This window comes from Mandrillus leucophaeus, unplaced genomic scaffold (genome assembly GCF_000951045.1).
Source record: "Mandrillus leucophaeus isolate KB7577 unplaced genomic scaffold, Mleu.le_1.0 Scaffold693, whole genome shotgun sequence".
In the NCBI taxonomy this organism is placed as follows: domain Eukaryota; kingdom Metazoa; phylum Chordata; class Mammalia; order Primates; family Cercopithecidae; genus Mandrillus; species Mandrillus leucophaeus.
The window spans coordinates 649,567-666,931 of NW_012107508.1; the positions used below are offsets into that span (position 1 = coordinate 649,567).

A 17,365-nucleotide genomic window follows, 5' to 3' on the forward strand; every position below is an offset into this window, starting at 1 on the left:
AGGTTGCCAAGTTTTCAGATTTAATGGGAGCTGGAGGGTTGCGGTTGTCCTTGACCTTGAAGGACCTGCGCGCACACATACTTTTTCATGGACTTGTAAAACTGTTAAGATGTGAACTGTGCCCTCTCAGCTCCACCAGAAGCCCCTCCCTGTTCTCTGCACTGCGAAGGTCACAGTCTGGTTCCTGGTTGTCCAGAGCCACACTGGGACTCTGTCCAGGGCCACTGGGCCCTGCCAGTTCGGTTGAGAGTAACAGCTACAGGGTCAATGGAAGAAGCCAGCACTCAACAGCAAGAGCAATGTAGCCGGTATCTGGACAGGTCCCGACGGGCTTGGGATATTAATCCCACCTTAAGGTGTCTACCTTCCCCAATGTCTGGACACCTGTAGGTGACAGGTGGCCCTGATGGGACTAAGCAATCCGCTTGAGATTACTGTACTAGAAGGACTGCCCGCTGCCCCTTAGGGGGTGGGGGAGGGGCACTGGCACTGCCAGGCATCCTAAACCCCGTGAGGTCTGATGCTCGATGTCGCCCAATGCTGGGTATACTTGGTTTTGCCTGACCAGGTGTTGACCGTGTGGGTCTGGAAAGGTCACCATAAAACCCAAAGTAAAATAAGGTAAAACCCAGAAAAGGATACAACGCACGCACACACACACCCCTCCACTAAGAGGTGCTGACACTTGGGCAATCCCTACAGCCCTGGGCATGGCGTTTCTGGTCACATGCACTGAATGAGACGGTTCTGATGCCGCTGAGACGGAGGCACACGGCCCTGTGTAACTGCAGGAGTTAAACTGAGCTGTAAGAGGTCAGCGTGGTTGGACCTGCTCCACGCTGCTTGGCGCGTTCTCTCCTCCCACCCTACTCTGAGGAGGCAGTTCACATGCAGAAGACAAATGGCATAAAGGGCAGGCAATTAATTTTTTCAGCTGGAGGCTGCGATGGAATGTGGGTGCTTAAAGTCTGGCGTGCGCCTCTAATTCCATTCTCCTCAGTGAAATACCTCTGCTCTTCAAGGAGGTGGTGCCCTTCAAAGTTCCATGGCTGACATTTTCTGTCTTTAGGACCAAGAGGTGAATTTAGTCCTGAAAATTATTTGGAATGAATCTGAGGCCTTCCTGCATGCTGTCTCATGCTCTTTCCACTACACCAGGGAGTCTACAGTGCTGTAAAGATGGCAGGCCAATTCTTTACTTATTTCCTTGGGGAGGTGGCTGCAGAGCATGGCCCAGGGTCTGGTTCCATCTCCCAGAACCCTCTGCTGTGTGGAGCAACCAAGCCAGCCTGAGACAGGCAAAGAATTCACTGGGATAAGGGGAAGGGAAACATCTTTAGCAAGAATGCTAAAGATCAAGGACTTAGTACTAGGCAGATAGGGAGAGGGAAGAAGGGGACTCTACAAGGGAGAAAAGAAATCCTGAAGGGAACTTGGAGGGATAAGAAAAAGTTACTTCACCTGCTTCCATAGAGGTGGAATAATGTAGTAGTTAAAAGTGCAGTCCAGGGCAGGTGTGGTGGGTCACACCTGTAGTCGCGGCCCCATGGGAGGCCGAGGCGGGTGGATCACTGGAGGCTGTGAATTCGAGACCAGCCTAGCTAACATGGTGAAACCTTGTCTCTACTAAAAATACAAAATTAGCTGGGCATGGTGGCGAGTGCCTGTAATCCCAGCTACTTGGGAGGCTGAGGCAGGAGAATCACTTGAACCCGGGAGTCGGAGGTTGCAGTGAGCCGAGATTGTGCCACTGCACTCTGGCCTGGGTGACACAGTGAGGCTCAGTCTCAAAAAAAAAAAAAAAAAGGTGCACCCCGTGTGTGATTCTCGGGTTGGTGATCTGAGGCCAGATTTAACCTGTCTATGGCTCAGTTTCCTAATCTGCAAAATGACCGCATCTCATAGGGTTATTATGGAGATCAAATGAGGAATTTACATAAAGCACTACAGAAAATATTTAGCGTGCACTCAATAATATTTTCCATTATTATTTCCAATTTTTCTCTCAGCATGTGTTTCACAATCCTTTGTTCATGGCAAGGTGTGTTGTCCACTTTCACCCTACACCTTCTACTGAGCAACTTAGGTTTATCCAGTATCCTCATTAGTACATTTAATCCTTAATGTCACTCACCTTTGAAATGTGCTCATTGGATGGGTGCCACACAGAGCAAGCTCACAATAAATGTTGCTGAGTAGAACTTACTGACTGCCACGGACTTAACTTCGTTTGGATGTTGTTTATAGTCTTTCTTTATGCCTCTGCACCCCAGCAGAGTCATAAAGAACCGGAGAGAAGCAGGACCTGAGAACATGAGGCCCAAAGGAGAGCTGTGGGAAGTGAAATACTATATTCAGGGAGACCCTCAGCTCCTTCCCATCTCAGTTGCCCGAATGAAAGCAAGCAGGCTGATACTTCTCAGGTGGGGAATAGAGATATCCCACCTGATCCCTCTCATCAGTTGATAAGCTGGATACCACAAAGTTTATGGTCAGCTTTTTGGTGCTTCACTCTTAAATATGAATGAATAGACAAAGATCAATTGTCATTTGTAAAAAAAAAAAAAAAAAGCACTCTTCAAAATGAAAAACAGAACCAAAACAATCAGAGGAAAAGAACTTGTAGAAAACAGGAATGATGCAGGGACTAGAAGAGACCATTTTTTAAAGCTTATAATTATTATCTTTTGAGATTAAAGAGAAGATAAGGCCTCCATGAAACAAGAACAAATGCTATAAATTGAGGAACATTCACAGAACAGCAAGGACATTTGGAAATAAAAAATATGTAAATACATTTGCAGAAAAACATGGACAAATCTTAAAGATGTGTTAAACACATTAAGTTGGACATGAAAGAATACGTACTATACAATTCCATTTATACAACATTCAAGGACGGACAAAACTAATCTATAGTAACAGAAATCAGAAAGTGTTTGCCTGAGAAGTGGGGAGGACTGACTGGCAAGGGGCACAAGGGAACTTTCTGGACAGACAGAAATGTTTTATATCTTGTTTGGGTGGTATTTATGAGGGTGTATTTAATTATGAAAATTCATTGAGCTGAATATCTAAGAACTGTACACATTATTGTATGTTAATTACATATCAATAACATCATAGGGCAAAAATGAAAAGTTCAGTAGAAGAATTAAGCCTCTATATCTAGCCATCAGTTTACAAGAAATGCACAGAAGAGAGGAACATGTTAAATGACACCACAGGAATGCAGTCAGCAAAATCTGACTGTGGGAAACTACAGTTTGGCCCCTTTTTCTCAACAAAAACTTGCGAGGTGGGGAAAAAAGACAGAGGAGGAGCCTATAAAACAGATTTAAGAGACAATCATTGTATGAACCACAATACATTGTATGAACCACATTTGATCTAAATTTAAACAGAAGTTTAATGATTGTTTAAATGATTGTATGATTTAAGTTTAAATTTTACTTTTAAAAGTTTATAGGACAGTTGGTATACAAATATGTCCAGATAATATTAAATAATTATTCTTATTTTTTAAATGAGATAATGTTATTGTAGCGCTTTGTTTTAGTGTGTTTTCTAAGTGACCTTATCTTCTAGAGATTCATAGTGAAATATAAATGATGCATGACTAGAACAGTCAGGAGAAGTGGGAAGGGACATAGGTGAGACAATATTGGCCATGTGTGGGTAACTGTTGAAGCCAGGTGAAGACTACTTTGGGTTTATTATTCTACCTCTGATTTGTATATATTTGAAATTTCCCATAATAAAATACATTTTTAAAAGTAGAATAATTGGAGGAAAAAATAGAGGAAGTCTCCCCCCATGCCTCTCAAAAAGAAATAAGAGATAGAAGTGGACATTAGGAGCAAAAGGTAAGAAACATAAAGGATAATAAGTTCAATATTTCTGAAAAAAAGAGAAGAGACAAAATGGAAGGGAGAAAATGATCAAAGAAATACTATGCGAAGCTGGATGTGGTGGCTCATGCCTGTAATCCCAGCACTTTGAGAGGCCAAGGCAGGAGGACCCCAGAACCAGCCTGGGAAACAGAGAGAGACCCCATCTGTACCAAAAAAAAAAAAAAAAATTAACTAGGCACGGTGGCATGCACCTGTGGTTCAGGAGGCTGAGGTGGGAAGATTGCTTGAGCCTGGGAGGTGAAGGCTGCAGTGAGCCACAATTGAACCACTGCACTTCCAACCTGGGTGACAGACTGAAACTCTCCTTCTCTCGCTCTGACACACACACACACACACACACACACACACACACCACACACAAATAGTATGACATAATTTCCCAGCACAGACAGCCACTGGTTTCTGGATTGAGTGGCCAGCTGATAGCCAGCACCATGGATGAAAAAAGCCCCACATCAAAGTATGTCCTTGAGAAATTTCGTCAGATTGGTGTACTGGACCACAAACCTCACGCACCTTTCTACATTCCCTCTACTGCCTCCTTTTCTGTCCCTCTTGGACAGCTCTCTGTCAGCAGCACATCTAGGCTGGGTTGCCCCTCCACTTTCAGAACTGGATGAAATATCATCCTGTAGGGTATGGAGCCTTATTTCCTGGGCAGCTGCTAATCAACTGGATGACATGTCAGGCAATACAGCTCTTCGGATAATCCTTGAGCAATGGAAACGGGAGATGGGAAGGACTGGGCAGCTGCATCCCCCTCGTCCACTCTCTCCTGTGCTTCCTCCTTGTGTCCCTTCCAGAAGAGTCCCTTGTGCCTGATGAACCAGCAGCCAGCTGGGCATCACATCCCCCTTCCCTCACTCTCCTTTTCCCTTCTGCATATTCTATTATAAAAACTTCCAAGCATACAGCAAAGTTGAAAGAATTTCACACAAGCACCTTTGAAATACCCATTACCTAGAGTTTATCATTGACATTTTAACAGCTTTATTGAGATACGATTTAAGTACCATAAAAACCATTCATTTAAAGTGTACTGGCTGGGCGCGGTGGCTCACGCCTGTAATCCCAGCACTTTGGGAGGCCAAGGAGGATGGATCACCTGAGGTCAGGAGTTTAAGACCACCCTGGCCAACATGGTGAAACCCTGTCTTTACTTTAAAAAAAAAAAAAAAAAAAAAGCCGGGCATGGTGGTGCACACCTGTAGTCCCAGCTATTCAGGAGCTGAGGCAGGAGAATCGCTTGAACCCAGGAGGTGGAGGCTGCAGTGAGCCAAGATTGCACCACTGCACTCCAGATGGCGACAGATGTCTCAAGGAAAAAAAAAGTACCGGTTTTTAGTACATTTACAGAGGTGTGCAAACATTACCACAATCGATTTTAAAATATTTTCTTCACCCCAAAAAGAAATCCCATATCCTTTAGCAGTCACTTCCATTACTCTGCACTTCCATCCCCAAGCAACCATTCATCTATTTTCTGTCTCTATGGAATTGCCTATATTAGACACCTCGTATAAATGGAATCATGCAGTATATGTCATTTGTGACTGGCTTCTTCCATTTAGCATGTTTTCAAGGTTCACCCATGTTGAAGCATGTATATCAGTACTTCATTCCTTTCTTCCCCATCCTCCCCTCCCCCAAGACAGAGTCTTGCTCTGTCATTCAGGTTGGAGTGCAATGGCGCCATCTCGGCTCACTGCAACCTTTGCCTCCCAGGTTCAAGCGATTCTCCTCTCTCAGCCTCCCAAGCAGCTGGGATTACAGGCGCCCCCGGCTATTTTTTGTGTTTTTAGTAGAGACGGGTTTTCACCATGTTGACCAGGCTGGTCTCTAACTCCTGACCTCGTGATCTGCCCGCCTCAGCCTCACAAAGTGCTGGGATTACAGGTGTGAGCCACCACTGCTGGCCAGTACTTCATTCCTTTCTATGGCAAATAATATTCCTTGTATATCATTAGCATTTTAGTAGATTTGCTTAATCAAATGTCCATCGATCTATCCATCCTCTCTATCCATCCATTTAATCAATCTTACATCTTTTATTTATTTTCGAGTAAACTCACTTCTCTTTTTTCCAAGCCTTTGCACCTTCAGCTTGCACACCTCTCAAATAAATCTCATATCACTATCCTATGTGCAAAGGAGGCTGCGAGAGACGTTGTCTTTAGTCATCTGGCATTTTGTGATAGAGGGAGGCAAGGGAAAAGGGAGACTGGGAATAGATTTTGCTACCTAAGAATACAGTTTCTCAATCCCATCTCCCCTCCCTCCATGGCATCCCCCACATCATGTATTCTAGAAACACCAAATTCCTTAAAGCTCCCTGAATACCTTACACTTTTTCTGACTCCATCTCTTGCACATGTTCATTACCTGGATAGCCTTCTAGGTGTTTCCCTCATATTCAGGCCAACTGTGGCTCTTCAGTGAAGTATTCTCAACACACACACACACACTCACACACACTCACATACTTACACACTCACATAACACACACATATACACACACTCACATACATACATATACATACACTCAAATACACACACACATACATACACACACTCACATACACACACATGCACACACACATACACATATGCTCTCATACACATATGCTTACATACATACATGTACATTCACACATATGCTCACACCTATATACACACATACATACACACGCACACTCACATGCACATACACACAGGCACACATACATACACGTTCACATACACATGCACACATACACACATGCTCTCATACACATATGCTCACGTACACTCACATGCACATACACACACATATGCATACTCACACACTCACATATACACATACACACCACACTCACACACACACTCACACATACACATACACTCACACACACTCATACACCGACACATGTATACACACACACACATATACATACACCCACTCACATATACACACATACTCATACACCCACACTCACACACACACTCATATACACACACAATCACACACACACAATCACATACGTACACAAGCACACACCGACCCCGTGGGCCCCCCTGCACGTGTTCCACACTCTGTTGAATCAACCTTCTGACTGTCTGTCTCAACCAGTCTCTAAATCCTCAAGGGCAGGGGCCAGGCCTTACAGGTCTCGGTATCCCTGCAACTCATTGCGGGGCATGACTCAACAAATGTTTTCTGCATAATGAATGGAAAACATCTAGTCACCGTCTTCGTGGTTATTTAATTAAAAACATGGCATGCACCAGGTGAGGCCCTGTGATAAACGCCTGGATTTGGAGACAAAGATGAGTAAGACTGTATCCTGGGCCTCAGAGGTGCCTACAGGACTCTTGTCTGGACAAATGCAAAACTGGACAAGATGCCAGGGCAACAGATGTAAACCGGGACTGTCCCAAGCAAACCGGAACATATGGTCACCCAAATTATACACCAGCTTCTCTGAAAACAGCAGTGCCATGCTGACTCATGCACACCCATTAGACCCTAGTCACTTCCAGAACTTTCTTGTTCAGGCCAATCACTTCATTAGTACTTGGATTGTTTATGTTTTTTCGTTGTTGTGAACCATGTGGAAATTATCCATGAAATTTTATATTTCTAAAGCCTTACATTAAAAAATACTTAAGCAACTAGAAATAAAACACCTAATGCACAGCTCAACACTTCCTAATGTTTTCTTCATAGAGACAGGGTCTCACTAAGTTACCCAGGCTGGAGTGCTGTGGTTTGTCTGTCGCACCACAGCCTCGAACTCCTTGGATGAAGGATCCTCCCATTTCAGCCTTCTGAGTACCTGGGACTACAGGCATACACCACTGCACCCAACTTTTCCAACCTTTCCTGAAGTACTGAAATGCATAGTTGTAATCAGTGGGTGACAATCATTACATATATAAATTTCTTGATATTAACAATAGACTCTGGTTTATCATCTTATTGATGGACCTTTGGGTGTTTCCAGCTTGTGACCATTCTGAATTAATGAAGTTATGAACATCTCAATATAGATTCCTTTTTCTTTCTTCTGAGTCTCTTTGAGGTACATACTCCAAAGTTAGATAATCTGGCTGAAAGACAGGAACAGTTTGTTACTTTTTGTTTCCCATTGCTCTCTGTCATATTGCTTTCCGAAAAGTCCGAGTCGGCCAGGCACGGTGGCTCACACCTGTAATCCCAGCACTTTGGGAGGCTGAGGCGGGAGGATCACTTGAGGTCAGGGGTTCATAGACCAGCCTGGCCAACATGGTGAAACCCCATCTCCACGAAAAATACAAAAATTAGCCAGGTGCGGTGGTGGGCGCCTATAATCCCAGCTACCTGGGAGGCTGAGGCAGGAGAATGGCTTGCATCTGGGAGGTAGAGGTTGCAGTGAGCTGAGATCAGGACACTGCACTCCAGCCTGGGTGACACAGCGAGACTCCATCTCAAAACAAAACAAATCTGAAGTAAATATATACCTTAAAATTGCAAGGTGTGTTGTAGATTTCATTAAATATTTGTTGAGTAAATACATGAATTAAAATCAATGCAGCCGTAAAAAGACAAATATTGCATGATTCCACTTATATGAGGTACCTAGAGTAGTCAAATTCATAGAGAGAGAAAGTAAAATGGTGGTTGCCTGGGGTTGAGGGGAGAAGGAATGGCAAGTTGTTTAATGAGTGTAAATTATCAGTTTTACAAGATGAGTAGTTCTGGAGATTGGTTGCACAACAGTGAGAATGTACTTAACACTACTGAACTTACACTGCAAAATGATTTAGATAGTAAATTTTATGTGTAATTTATCATACATACAAGCATATATAAATATATATGTATTATATATAGAAATAAATATGTATGTATATATAGTGAATATGTATATATATTTAATCTAATGATCATTTGGCATACATTGTCAGTAGAAGTGTGCCTGTAATACATAGTCATGCATGCAAAATGAAATTTCATGCGTGTGCGGAATTTCCTCAATTAAAATGACAGTGTTAATTATTCAGTGCAGAGACAGGCAGGCAGAGGTGTGTGCGATGTTAATGTTATTACATGGCACATAGAATAAGAAACATCATAGACTAGACAATATATGAACATTTAATATTAGTAATAAAGTGCTCAACCTTAAAAAAAATCATATGCATCTAATTTTCTATTATCTGTGAACTTTTAAAAAGGCAGAGCTTAGGGGATCTTACAGACATCCACTTGAACTTTTCATCTTAAAGATGAGGTGATGAGCCTAAGAGAGGTAACAGATTTTCCCACATCAAGAGCAGCTACGGCTTCCCTTTTCTTGATGACCTTAGCCGCCAACTCTACCTCATTGGCCAAAATGAATCTCATGGCCTCCCCTGGCTGCACCCAAAGCTGCTGGGAAAGCAGCAAAAGGAATAGGTTAGACACACTGCCACTCCAAACAAATAGGGTTCCCTGAACAAGGGAAGACAAGGAGAATATGTATTAGGTAGGCAGTCAGCAGTGTCTGCTGCACTCACCTTATTGTCTTTGTTCTGTGTTGTCTTGTTTTTTGTTTGGGATGTTACAGGCTGGAACCAATGGTTACATGGCTCCTGAGATCCTAATGGAAAAGGTAAGTTATTCCTATCCTGTGGACTGGTTTGCCATGGGATGCAGCATTTATGAAATGGTTGCTGGACGAACACCATTCAAAGATTACAAGGAAAAGGTCAGTAAAGAGGATCTAAAGCAAAGAACTCTGCAAGACGAGGTCAAATTCCAGCATGATAACTTCACAGAGGAAGCAAAAGATATTTGCAGGCTCTTCTTGGCTAAGAAACCAGAGCAACGCTTAGGAAGCAGGTAAACTAGCAGGTAACAGAGGGGATTGCTGACACCAGTATTGTCCACAGGGATTGGGAGAATACTTTTGATTTGTGGCAACATCTTGGAATTAAGTATTATGATTTTCCTATTTTTACTTGCATATTATATGGTTAAATATTTCTAATACTTTCAAACACTATGAGCACTTTCTGTGGAACGATCTCCAAGATGTATTTTAAGGTGGAAAAGTGAGGTGCAAAACAGCTTGTGTTAAAAAAAAGAAAAAAGAATACATAATTCAAATGGTTATATAGAATATTTGAAAGAATTTATAGGATTGGTTATGTCAGATGAAGGGAAATTGGGGGCTGGGGATGGGGATGCAAATAAGAATTTTCACTGTATCACCTTAGTTTCTTTTGCATCTTGAACCATGTTGAGTAAATAAATGTATTAAAATCACATGCAGTCATAAAACAAAACAAATATTGCATGATTCCACTTACATAAGGTACCTAGAGTAGTCAAATTCATAGAGACAGAAAGTAGAAGTCAGGGCAGGGTGGCTCATGCCTGTAATCCCAGCACTTTGGGAGGCCGAGGTGGGTGGATCACAAGGTCAGGAGTTCAAGACCAGCCTGGCCAAGACAGTGAAACCCCGTCTCTAATAAAACTACAAAAAATAGCCAGGCGCGGTGGCAGGTGCCTATAATCCCAACTACTCGGGAGGCTGAGGCAGGAGAATCGCTTGAACCCAGGCGGCAGAGGTTGCAGTGAGCTGAGATCGAGCCACTGTACTCCAGCCTGGGTGACAGAGCGAGACTCCATCTCAAAAAAGAAGAAAGTAGGTAGAATAGCAGTTTCCTGGGGTTAAGGGGAGGAGAAATGGGAATTGTTTAATGAGTATAAATTATCTGTTTTACAAAATGAAGAGTTCTGGAGATTGGTTGCACAACAACGTAGTGTGAAGGTACTTAACACTGTTACATACATTATCTATTCAAAAATAATTCAAACAGGCTGGGCACAATGGCTCACACCTATGAGCCAGGTATGGTGGCTCACGCCAGCACTTTGGGAGGTTGAGGTGGCGGATTACCTGAGGTCAGGAGTTTAAGACCAGCCTGGCCAACATACAGTGAAACCCCGTGTCTACTAAAAATACAAAAAATTAGCCAGGAGTGGTGGCAGCCGCCTGTAATCCCAGATAATCGGGAGGTTGAGGCACGAGAATCACTTGAACCCAGGAGGCGGAGGTTGCAGTGAGCCGAGATTGCACCACTGCACTCCAGCCTGGGCAACAGAGCAAGACTCTGTCTCAAAATAATACAAATAATAATAATGGTAATAATAATTAAAATAAAAACAGAAAACTACCAGTACTGATAGTCATAGCTCTGGAAAATTCTGTTCCTTTCAAATGTCTCCTGTAGCATATCATCAGTCCTTCAAAAAATATTTACATGAGCACAAATGATGTTGCCAGCTGTTAAAATTGAAGCCAAGTTTTATGGTTTATGATATAATAATAAGATTAAGCTATTTTAGAAGGCCGGGCGCAGTGGTTCATGCCTGTAATCTTAAAACTTTGAAAGGCCAAGGTGGGAGGATCACTTGAGTCCAGGAGTTCAAGACCAGTCTAAGCAACATAGAGAGACCCTGCCTCTACGAATAATAAAAATATTAGCCAGGCGTAGGAATGCATGCCTGTAGTCCCAGCTACTCAACAGGCTGAGGTGGGAGGATCACTTGAGCCCAGGAGCTCAAGGCTGCAGTGAGCTATGATCATGCCACTGTACTCCAGCATGGATGACAGAGCAAGACCCTGTCTCTAAAAAAAAGATTGTATAGAAGAAAAAAAGAAGTAAAAGTTGGCCTGTGAAAAGACCCTTGGCAGTGAGTGACTATGGTGTGTAGGGAGAAAATCAAGAGCTTTAGATTCACAATAGATTCAAGTCCCAGCTCTGCTATAGACTGGTTATTTTACCTCAAGCAATTGAATTGCTTTCCTTGAATCTCAATATCCTCATATATAAAATGAGGAGATTGTGGGTATTATGGTTAATTTTATGTGTCAACTCGGTTAGGCCACAGTACTCAGATATTTGGTCAAATATTATTGAGATATTTCTGGGCAGATTTTTAGATGAGATTAACATTTAAATCAGTAGACTTTGAGTAAAGTAGATAACTGTCCATAACGTGGATAGGCTTGATTCAATCAGTTGAAAGCCTTAATAAGAAAAGACTGACTTACCCAGAAGAAATGGGAATTCTGCCAGCAAACCACCTTTGCGATCCTTCCTTGGGTTTCCAGCGTGCTAAACTACCCTGCAGACTTTGGATTTACAAAGCCCTAAATGAAATCTCTCTCTCTCTTTCTCTCTCTCTCTCTGTCTCCCCTTCTCTTTCTCTCTCTCCCCATCCCTCCTTCCCTTCCTCTCTCTCCCTCTCTCTTTCTCTCCTTCTCAGAGAGATTTATATGTGTACACTCACACATTGTCAGGGAGGAAACACATTCTCTACCCTCTTACCCTCTTACATTCAGTTATTGGAGACTTACAAATTATTATTAGCTTTTGAGACAGAGTCTCACTCTGCTGCCCAGGCTGGAGTGCAATGGCATAATCTTGGCTCACTGCAATCTCAGCCTCCCAGGTTCAAGCAATTCTTCTTCCTTGGCCTCCCGAGTAGCTGGGATTACAGGCACCCACCACCACACCCAGCTAATTTTTGTATTTTTAGTAGAGACAGAGTTTCACCGTGTTGGCCGGGATAGTCTCGATCCCACATGCTTCACACACAATTCTGTTGACCAGAACTCATCCTCGGATCCTGCCTACGAGTGAGGGGGCTGACTAGTGTCTTCTGCGTGCCCAGGAGTGAGAATCAAATAGGATATGGTGACCACTGACAATCACTAACAATCTCTACCCTCATGGTCTTCAGTGAGTATCCGAGGGTGCGGGAGCAGTGGCTGAGTCAGGAGGAAAGTCTCTTTAGATGACTTCCCCGAAGGGAAAAACACCCACTTGGATGCCTCGATTCCCAAGTTTGATTTAAAATCTATCTTGGCCGGGCGCGGTGACTCACGCCTGTAATCCCAGCACTTTGGGAGGCCGAGGTGGGTGGATCACCTGAGGTCAGGAGTTCAAGAACAACTTGGCCAACATGATGAAACCCCATCTCTACTAAAAATACAAAAAATTAGCCGGGTGCAGTGGCGGGTGCCTGTAATCCCAGCTACTCAGGAGGCTGAGGCAGGGGAATCGCTTGAGCCTGGGCGGCGGAGGTTGAAGTGAGCCAAGATCACGCCACTGTTCTCCAGCCTGGGCAACAAGAGCAAAACTCTGTCTCAGGAAAAAATTTAAAAAATAAAAATAAAATAAAATAAATCTTAATACTCTATAAGCAGACTTTGGATTTACAAAATGAAATATTAACAAACTTCATGAAAATGCGACCTTAAAGCACTGTAAACACCACTTTAAAGCATACTAAACACTGGTCACTGCCTGAAGCTGCTTCCTCAAGCAAAGCCTTTCTAATAAAGCATCTGTTGTTGTGACTGTTTTGAATAAGACTGTTTACAACATTAGAGAAAAGGCATATAAAAAACAGCTGTTCAGTGAAACAGAAAATCTTCCAACATTTTTTTTTCTTACGGCCTCTATAACTGCAGAATCTTCCAACATTTTTATTTCAACTCTTTATATTTTTAAAAAATTTAATCAAATGAGATCACGTTGGATTAATGTAGTGGGCATCCTCCAAGCCAAGGCAAATGCCTCGACAGCATGTTACACAGCGGAGTTCAAATGCTCCCTCCCTGTTGCCTTCTTAAGCATTTGAAATGAATTAAGAACCCTTCTCCTTTAGACATCACTGAAAAGGATTACCTTCTTTGCCTTTATGGGTCTGGGAGTTAATTTTGCAGAGAAGCCAAAAGCTTTTCTGAGCATCTCCAGGGGCTCCAGATGGAATCAACTACAGGGTCTTCCAAAGAAATAAATGGTGAAGACCACTTAAGTTTCTGCAGGTTTTTTTCTGGTGAGCCAGTGCAGCAGAACGAGAGCAAATAATCGTGAAAGTCTCTGACTTAAGTGCTTCTCCAACACACAATTTCATGCCAATACCTACTGTTCTTGGCAGACCAAATTCCCTTGTGGGCCTCATGTATGGGCAGGTGGTATCTTTGCTTCATTGACTATTATAAGAAAATCCATTGTAATCTCTGTGTGGGGTTCCATAATACGAGAGCCTCTGTTAATGCTCTGAAATATATGCCACTCCAATGAGCAGAAGTCCTCCCTGCAGCTGCCACTTTGGCTGTTACAAAAGATAATGCCTCCAGCAACAGCCTCTCCTATTTGTTCAAAGTGCACCGCACAATGATGGGCCAAAAGAGCCCTGCACAGAACTGCCAGGGAAAGAGGCAAGAGTGAAATAATCAGCCTGCTATTTTAATGACAGACCTGTGGTGGGAGTTGCTAGTGCAAGAGATCAAAGACATCATCTTTGTGGTGGCCCAGCCACAAGAACAAGGAATGGAGATGGGAAAGCCCAGTCTTCACTGGTAGCAGCAGTACCCGCAGACATTTCTTGGGAAAAGGTATACAAGGCATGAATCCTGCCCTCCAGGGGATTGTCGTTGGGTTATTGAAGAACATAAAGGAAACCTCAAAGTGACCCATGGTTTCCTTGTCTTTTATAATTAGTTGCAAAAGGGCTGCAGTCAGCCACCACTGATGGACAAACCAAGGCTCCCTGGGAGTGGTGGGCTTGAGATGCTATGTGAGAACTGTTCATCCTGATGTAAAGACTGGTCTGGCAAGTCTCCCAAGGTTACCAAGCTCCTGGGCAGTCTCCATTTACTGCTTAGACTGAGTTTTTAAGGGCCCTTTTGACCCCTGGTACGGTGTGTTCAATTCATGTCTGCCAGTGGTCATGGAAGCGATGCAAGTACCTTCCCTGTGGCACCTACTCCCATTCCAATGCCTTCATTCTCTTTTGAGACATGCAGGTCTGGGGCTCATTCCTGATCTATTTGGATGGCATTCTAGCTCTATCCTTCTGCCTCATTTAAAAATCTGATACCTTTAAAAGGTGAATGTTTCTGTGTAAATTATACCTCAATAAACCTGACTTTTAAAAAATCTCTCTTTTTGTTTTTTGAGACAGAGTCTTGCTCTGTCACCTAGGCTGGACTGCAATAGCCCGATCTCGGCTCACTGCAACCTTTGCCTCCCAGGTTGAAGCAATTCTCCTCCCTCAGCCTCCCAAGTAACTGGGATTATAGGCATGTGCCACCACGCCTGACTAATTTTTGTATTTTTCAGTAGAGACAGGGTTTCACCATGTTAGCCAGTCTGGTCTCAAACTCCTGGCCTCAGGAGATCTACCCACTTCGGCCTCCCAAAGTGCTGGGATTACAGGTGTGAGCCACTGTGCCTGGCCTAAATATCTATTTTTGAAGCTTACATGTATCTCAGTAACTCTCCCTCAAGGCTCTTAACCTACAAGATGTAAACCACACAGACACTGGGGCAGTCGGTTCTGGTAGATGGCAAGCCTGCATTTTCTTTCTTTCAGTTGGTGGAGACTTGGTAGAGACTTTGGGAGAAAAGACACCCCTTGTAGCACCTTTGGTCCAGGTCTCCATACACAGTGGGAAAAGTCCACGAAGTTCCGGATAGACCTTTCTGGAAGTGGGTAGGGCTGGGTCACAGAACAAGAACCCAAGGAATCACTGGATCATCAGATGCCTCCAATTAAGTTTCTCTTCTCATAATAAAATTTAATTATAAATTTTCCTTTGAAAAAGTCACCTATTTACTGTGGCTTCCTCAGATGCACAGTTATCCATGAATACAGAAGCACATAAAAGAGTCAAAAATACAGGAGTTAGAGACAGGGCTGTTGTACTGGTTGAATGTAATAATATAATGAAGAGCTGAATGTTGTGTTACCTGAGAGTAGGCCCTGAATAAATGTCAGTTATCCTCATTCTTGTTATTAGTTGTGCCATTATTGGATATTGCCTTTAGTCATCTTGCTGGGCAGAGTCTGTTGTCGTTATCATCTGACATGGTGGGGAATCTCCGAAGGGAATATATGGGGCAAACTCTCAATCCTTTCCCAAAAAGCTTTTTGATATCTTGAATGGAAAATGTAAAGGATGGACCATTAATATGATTAATTTCTATTAAGGTTGACTTATGGCAGAAATTGACTTTTTTTAAAAGGAAGACATTTCTTTAAAAAAAAAATCTTTTATTTTAGATTCAGGGAGTATATGTGCAGGTTTGTTACAAAGACATATTGTGTAATGCTGAGGTTTTGGATGCAATTGAATCTACCACCCAAGTAGTGAGCACAATACTCAATAGATAGTTTTTCAACCCTTGCCCCACCCCCAAAACATCTAGTAGTCCCCCGTGTCTATTGTTCCCATCTTTACGTCCATGTTTACCCAATGTTTAGCTCCCACTTATAAGTGAGAACATGCAGTACTTGGTTTTCTGTTTCTATGTTAGTTCACTTAGGAAAATGGTCTCCAGCTGCTTCTATGTTGCTGAAAAGAACATGGTTTCGTTCCTTTTTATGGCTGCACATTATTCCATATTGTGTATATACCACATTTTCTTTATTCAATCCACCATTTATGGACTCCTTAGTTGATTCCATGTCTTTGCTATTGTGAATGGTGCTGTGATGAACATATAAGTGTATGTCTTTTTGGTAGAACAATTTATTTCCCTTTGGGTATATACCAGTAATAGTATTGCTGGGTCAAATGGTAGTTCTATTTTTAGTTCTTTGAGAAATCTCCAAACTGCTTTCCAGAATGGCTGAACTAATTTACCTTCCCATCAACAGTGTGTAAGCATTCCCTTTTCTGTGCAGCCCCTCCAATATGTTTTTGTTTGTTTGGTTGGTTTGTTGGTTGCTTGGTATTTTTTCGTTTGTTTTTTGTTTGTTTTTGAGACAGAATCTCATTCTGTCACCCAGGCTGGAGTGTAGTGGCACGACCTCAGCTCACTGCAATCTCCGCCTCCTGGATTCAAGCAATTCTCCTGCCTCAGCCTCCTGAGTAGCTAGGACTACAGGCACACGCCGCCACACCTGTCTAATTTTTTGTATTTTAGTAGATATGGGGTTTCACCATGTTGCCCAGGCTGGTCTTGAACTCCTGAGCTCAAGCAATCTGCCTACCTTGGTCTCCCAAGGTGCTAGGATTACAGGTGTGAGCCACCGTGCCTGGCTGTTTTTTTTTTGTTTGTTTGTTTGTTTTGTTACTTCTTAGTAATAGCTATTCTGACGGGTGTGAGATGGTATCTTATTGTGGTTTTAATTTACTTTTATCTGATGATCAGTGATAATGAGCAATTTTTGATATATTTGTTGGCCACTTGTATATAGAAGATGTTTCTCAATCAGACCAGGAAATCTATCCACATTTTTTTTGTTTGTTTTTTTGAGACAGAGTCTGACTCTGTCACCCAGGCTGGAATGAGCTCACTGCAAGCTCTGCCTCCCGGGTTCATGCCATTCTCCTGCCTCAGCCTCCCCAGTAGCTGGGACTACAGGCGTCTGCCACCACACCCGGCTAATTTTTTGTATTTTTAGTAGAGACAGGGTTTCA

At 42.9% G+C, this 17,365-nt stretch overlaps 1 protein-coding gene across 1 annotated transcript in view; it reads left to right on the forward strand.

Annotated features, from left to right (window-relative positions):
• GRK7 (G protein-coupled receptor kinase 7) overlaps positions 1–17,365 on the forward strand; it is a 40,371-nt gene that overhangs the window by 19,638 nt on the left and 3,368 nt on the right. The window contains exon 3 of the mRNA XM_012002653.1: positions 9,482–9,756. Coding sequence (XP_011858043.1) covers positions 9,482–9,756 — 275 coding nt within the window. The remainder of the gene's footprint in view (positions 1–9,481; positions 9,757–17,365) is intronic.